A 6222-nucleotide genomic window follows, 5' to 3' on the forward strand; every position below is an offset into this window, starting at 1 on the left:
CAGAAGGACCCGGGAGCTTGCCCCCGGTAGAGCTGTCTGAGAGTTTTGGGGGAATCCATTGTGTAAGGGGCTGACCGGACAATGAGATGCTTCATTCAAAAATAGTGAACATTCCACCCAACGTATTATATAACTCAGTGGTAATGGTAATTTTTCAGAGTCATGTTTCTTTCTAAGACACCCAGCTTTGTCCGGGGTTTTCATTCTTTTTCACAGAAATTCAAATTAAAAACAAATTACTGACTATTCACATTCAAAGTGTCCTTTCACATGTAGGACCTGATAAGATCCATGTACTCTATACTTACATTCTGATTTGAAAATAAGAGAAAGGTAAGAGTTACCTCTTTTGCAAGGGAGCACACTGAAAACACTTTATGGGCACTTAATCTCATCTAATGTAAAGGTAATGGGATGAAGACATACAGAGATAATATTAAAGAGACATTTAAGACCATTATTTCGAAAGAAATCTATAGATGTTTCTCTGTTCAGATGATCGTAAAGATGGAGGGAAGTTCACCCAAGCCAAGAATGGGATAAGATTTTCCTAAGCTGTACAGCTAATGGTGTGAGGACATTCCCTGGCACCACGGAGCCTTCAAACATTTGTTCAGCAAATCAAAATGTGTGTGTGTGTGTGTGTGTGTGTGTGTGTTTCCTGTTTGGCAGGCAGGAAACGACAAATCGGTGGTTTAAGGGATTGACAAAATATGTAATTAGACACTATCAATCATAAAGGTGACTGATTTTTCTTAGATCAGATAAAGGTGCAGTTAGTCTAAGAACTTCCCAGTTCCGCTGAAGCATTAATTCTCTAAGGCCACAAGCCCAGCAAGCAGGGCCAGTCGAAGTCCTCTCCCGGGAAATGAAAGGACAGCATGGGACGGTGAAACTCTGGAAGGCCAGAGGCAGGCCTGAACCCTTTATCTCGCTTGCCACCTTCGACTAGATCCTTCTTACTTCTGCACTTCAGTTTCCTCATTTGCAAACTGGAGGGGGTGGGGAGAAATGAGCTCAATGATCTAGTAAATTCTGTCCCACTCTCTCTCAACTCCCGTAACTCAAAAAGGAGGTCAAGAGAAGACTCTTGGTGTGAAGACAGCATCTTGAAATTCCTAGCGGCTTGGTGATGAAGCAGAGAGGAGAGAGAGAGGGAGGAAGGGAGAGAGGGAGGGAGAGAGAAAAAAAGCACGAGAAGGGGTTGGTGGAGAAGAGGAGAGATTGTCACTTTGGGAAAGCTGATGGGTAGGAGCCTGGAACCTCCTCGTTGACATAAGCCATCTTCCCTTCTTGATTTAGTGTTTGTGGGTTTTTTAAAAGGTGTTTCCCAAAATATTCAAAGTTGGGCTTTTCAATGACTCATGTGTATATCTAAATGATCAATTAGTGTTTGTCCTAAAAGGGCTTTCTTTGTTCTTTTTGTTGTTGTCGTTATGGGAAGGTTAAACAATATGCTTATTTATTCCATAGCTTGGCAAACAGGAAGGAGGTTTTAAATGGCTTAGTTCCACATTTGGGCTAGATGTATATTTAAAGAAACTGTGTTGCATAACACACACTGCCTCTTCCTAAAATGCACCATACCAAAGCCAATTTTGGAAAACACAAATATGGGGTGGGTATATTTTGAAAACTATGGGAACATAATAGATCTTTAATTAATATTTGTGCCTTTTATGGGAAATATTTGGTTTTTAAGGCATCTGTTCTGTGAAAACCATCTCTGGCTGGTAAAGGGAGTTAAAGGGAGCAAGCAGGTTACATTTTTTGTTTTGTTCTGTTTTTCTGAGCTTTACTTCTACTGTAAACACCCGAGTTACTTCTGTCTTAAAGTATTTGATTGTTCTGTTAGAGAAGACTAACAACGCATTCTAAATTACCAAGTGATTTGTATACATTTTCATTTATGACCCATGTTTGTGTGGCATATATATGTGCAAAAACACTTTCACATTTATTATTATATATTCCATTTCACTCCGCCCAGTGGAAGTGACTTTATTCTCCACTTAGAGATGGAAGAAATTAGGCTCCATTTTTTTGACTTGCCTAAGGAAGGTGAGCTAGAAAGTGCTACGACAGAGGATCTGGAAACTTAGTATTCCAATTCCGGTTATAGTCTCTTGTCTAGCCTCCTTTCGGCTCTGCATGTGATGATAGAACCCCTCAAAATGATTAAAAGATGAGTTTTAGAGTCAAGAAGACCTGGGTTCACCTCCTGCCTCTGGCACTGCCTGGCCCTGTGCCCCTAGGCAAGCTATTTTCCTCTTGGAGCCCCATTTGTGAATTAAGCTAAAAATAGTACTCCCCCTACCATGGGACTGTGGGAAGGATTAAATGGAATAATGCATGAAAAGCACACAGCAGAATGTTCCCTAAATGTTAGCCATTGTTATGTTATTATGTAATCTACAAAGTATGTTTGGTTACACTGCATGAAATGCTTTCAGTCTTTCAAAGAAGCTACTAAGACTTGTGAAATCAAACCCTGAAAATTAATTTCTTTTTAACAGTAAAGTCATACGCCAGATGCAAAGGATAATATTTCCTGGACAAAGACCCTAGTCTGAAGGCTTGGTCCAACCCTTTTTTTTTTTTTTAAAGGAGAAATTATCTTCTTTCCCATGGTTTCAAAACTTTCTTAATGTTAACACATTCTAATAGTCTGAGCCATATGAAATAACCACTTTTAAAGTCAGAAACCACAGAAGAGCGGCAATTTCATAGGGCTCCACCCAACAGATCAACAAACTTGCCAGGAAGATGTAAGGATATTTCTAGTGGCAGTGGGCTTGCTAAAGAAGATGAGGTTGAAAGGAAAATTTTTCCATATTCAACTCATCTTCATTCCCACAGATAACAAGGAAGTGATGCCACACTCCCAAGAATTACAAATATAAGCGCACAACCTTCTCTCTGTCCCCAAACGCATACATGCGTGTCCCCCCGCCCCCCCCCCCCCGCTCCAGCTCAGAATGAAATCCAAGGAGTGAAATTGTGTCTCAATGCCTGAAAATTCCCAAGGAGGGCACCAAAAGTACTTGACAGTGAGTGTGCTGAGGAAATCGGGCAGCTGTTGAAGTCACCTCCTGTGGTCCTGCCAAATGTTTGAAAGGGAATGTGCCCTGTGTGCGTGTGTGCGTGTGTGCGCGCGCGCGTCTATGTTGGCGGGTGTTGTTGCGGGGGGCGGGGGGGGGGAGCGGGGAGAAGTTGGGGGTCGTATGCAAGTGTGAGGGGATTTGGAGTACCTGGACGGGGACGTTGGAGTCTGTGGCGCTCTGTGACTCCAAGCCAGCGATTGGGTGTTGTTTACTTCTTTCTGTGTGCGTGCACATGCCTCTGTGCTTCTGGGTGCTTCTGTGTTTGTGTCTTGGCCCCGTTTCTGTTGGACAGGGGTGACTTTGTGCCTGTGGGCTTCTGTGTGTGTGTGCGCGCGCGCGCGAGTGTGCTTGTGGGTGCGCTGGGCGGGTGTGTCTCCGTGTCGGTGGCTGTGGTTCTGTATAAGTCTGAGCATGTCTGTCGGGGTGCAAGTGTGCCTGCCCGTGCGTGTCTGGGTGGGCACTGTCGTCTCTGTTTCCGAATGTTGGGAAGCGGGCGCCCAGGCGCCCGGGCCAGACAGGTAGCAGCCCCCAGAAGAGCCCAAGGCTCCCGGGTCGGCGGGTGAGCAAGCCAGCCCCAGCTGCAGGCCTCCGGGGCCAGCCGGGGAGCCGGCAGGGAGAGGTGGCCGGTCCGCCGCCCAGGAGCAGCTGGGCCCCGCCCGCGCCATCCCCAGGAGGGGGCGGGAGAGGGGAGGGGAGGGCGGGAAGGGGAAGGGACCTCGCCCCTTTGGGGCTGCCCGCCCGCCATTGGCGGAAAGTTGCCGCACGTCACGGGGAGGGCAGGTCCCTAAAGTCCTGTGCACATAACGGGCAGCGCGCACTCCCGGGAGGCTTCTCCAGAGCGCCGGCTGGGTCCAACGCGCACGGGGAGCCCGGAGCACCCCGCAAGCTGAGTGCAGGACGCATCCCCAGCACAGCCACCCCCCGGCCGCTGAATGAGGCTTCCCGGCGTCCGCTCGCTGCCCGCAGCGCCGCGCCGGAGGTCCGCCCGCTGAGGCGCGGCCGGTGCGCCGGCAGCCTGTGCGCTCACCTGCCAGCCTGCGCGCCATGGGGCAGCCCGGGAACCGCAGCGTCTTCTTGCTGGCGCCCAACGGCAGCAACGCGCCGGACCAAGATGGCCCGGAGGAACGTAACGAGGCGTGGGTGGTGGGCATGGGCATCGTCATGTCGCTCATCGTCCTGGCCATCGTGTTTGGAAACGTGCTGGTCATCACAGCCATCGCCAAGTTCGAGCGTCTGCAGACGGTCACCAACTACTTCATCACCTCCCTGGCCTGTGCTGACCTTGTCATGGGCCTGGCGGTGGTGCCCTTTGGGGCCAGCCACATCCTCATGAAAATGTGGACCTTTGGCAACTTCTGGTGTGAGTTTTGGACTTCCATTGACGTGCTGTGCGTCACGGCCAGCATCGAGACCCTGTGCGTGATCGCAGTGGATCGCTACTTTGCTATCACATCACCCTTCAAGTACCAGAGCCTGCTGACCAAGAATAAGGCCCGGGTGGTCATCTTGATGGTGTGGATCGTGTCGGGCCTTACCTCCTTCTTACCCATCCAGATGCACTGGTACCGGGCCACCCACCAGGAAGCCATCAACTGCTATGCCAAGGAGACATGCTGTGACTTCTTCACGAACCAAGCTTATGCCATTGCCTCCTCCATCGTGTCCTTCTACTTACCCCTGGTGGTCATGGTCTTCGTCTACTCCAGGGTCTTCCAGGTGGCCCAAAGGCAGCTCCAAAAGATCGACAGATCTGAGGGCCGCTTCCATGCCCAAAACCTCAGCCAAGTGGAGCAGGATGGGCGGAGTGGGCACGGACACCGCAGGGCCTCCAAGTTCTGCCTGAAGGAACACAAAGCCCTCAAAACTCTGGGCATCATCATGGGCACTTTCACCCTGTGCTGGCTGCCCTTCTTCATTGTCAACATAGTGCACGTGATCCAGGATAACCTCATCCCCAAGGAAGTTTACATCCTCCTAAACTGGGTGGGCTATGTCAACTCTGCTTTCAATCCCCTTATCTACTGCCGGAGCCCTGACTTCAGGATTGCCTTCCAGGAGCTTCTGTGCCTGCGCAGGTCTTCACTGAAGGCCTATGGGAACGGCTACTCCAACAACAGTAACAGCAGGACCGACTACGCTGGGGAGCACAGTGGATGTCACCTGGGGCAGGAGAAAGACAGCGAACTGCTGTGTGAGGACCCCCCAGGCACGGAAGGCCTTGCGAACCGTCAAGGTACTGTGCGTAACGATAGCATTGATTCACAAGGGAGGAATTGTAGTACAAACGACTCACTGCTCTAAGGCAGTTTTTCAACTTTTTATGAAACCCCCTCCCCCAGCACAACACTACACAGACTATTTAACTTGAGTGTAATACATTTAGAATAAAATTGTATAGAGATGTGCAGAAGGGCAGCCTTCTGCCTTTTTTTTTATTTTTTTAAGCTGTAAAAAAAGAGAAAGCATATTCGAGTGATTGTTTCTTGTACAGTTGAGTTCCTTTTTTTGCATGGAACGTGTCTGTTTATATCTGAAGGGCTTCAGTCCCAGAGGACCTGGGGCTGCTCTGTTTTGATGACTTTTCCGTGGATCTACCTCATTGGTCAAGTATTGGGGGTAATATATATACATATATATTGCTGCTGGTAATTTGTATGTGAAGGAGTCTTTCCTTCCCGTACCCTTGCACTGGAAGATCTTGAGTATCTCGGACCTTTCAGCTGTGAACACGGACTCTCCCCGCTCCTCTTATTTGCTCAAACAGGGTGTTGTAGGCAGGGACTTGAGGGGCAGTTTCAGTTGTGTTCCTGAGCAAAGTCTAAAGTTTACAGTAAATAAATTGTTTGACCATGACTTCATTGCACCTGTTTCTCCCAAAACCCCTTGAGTGGAGTGTGGTCGCCTCCCCCGCTGGAAACCGCAGGTAACTATTTGTAATAACTGCCCAGGGACTTAATACAAAATGATACAGGAGTGGTGTGCACTGATTGCTTAACCCTTTCCTTTGCCTTTGAATCTGCTGTTGCAAACCTGTATCTCTCTTAATGCCAGTGCCTTGGGGCAGTTCCGCCCGCCGTCAGCATAGCTTGTCTCGCTGGTCCCATGGTGAGGATTCCTT

The 6222-nt window shown here is 49.0% G+C and overlaps 1 protein-coding gene across 1 annotated transcript; it reads left to right on the forward strand.

The window, feature by feature from the left end:
• Positions 1-3919: 3919 nt before the first annotated feature.
• Positions 3920-5957, forward strand: ADRB2 (adrenoceptor beta 2). Its single transcript, XM_032851487.1, has one exon. It carries the CDS (start codon positions 4149-4151, stop codon positions 5403-5405), a length of 1257 nt encoding a protein of 418 aa, XP_032707378.1. The 5' UTR covers positions 3920-4148; the 3' UTR covers positions 5406-5957.
• Positions 5958-6222: the final 265 nt, after the last annotated feature.

The sequence above is a fragment of the Lontra canadensis genome, unplaced genomic scaffold (assembly GCF_010015895.1).
Source record: "Lontra canadensis isolate GAN:19392208 unplaced genomic scaffold, GSC_riverotter_1.0 scaffold5, whole genome shotgun sequence".
NCBI classification, from domain to species: Eukaryota; Metazoa; Chordata; class Mammalia; order Carnivora; family Mustelidae; genus Lontra; species Lontra canadensis.

Excerpts from the sequence above, each read along its gene's own strand:
- ADRB2 (XM_032851487.1), top strand. The coding sequence starts at position 4,149 with ATGGGGCAGCCCGGGAACCGCAGCGTCTTCTTGCTGGCGCCCAACGGC.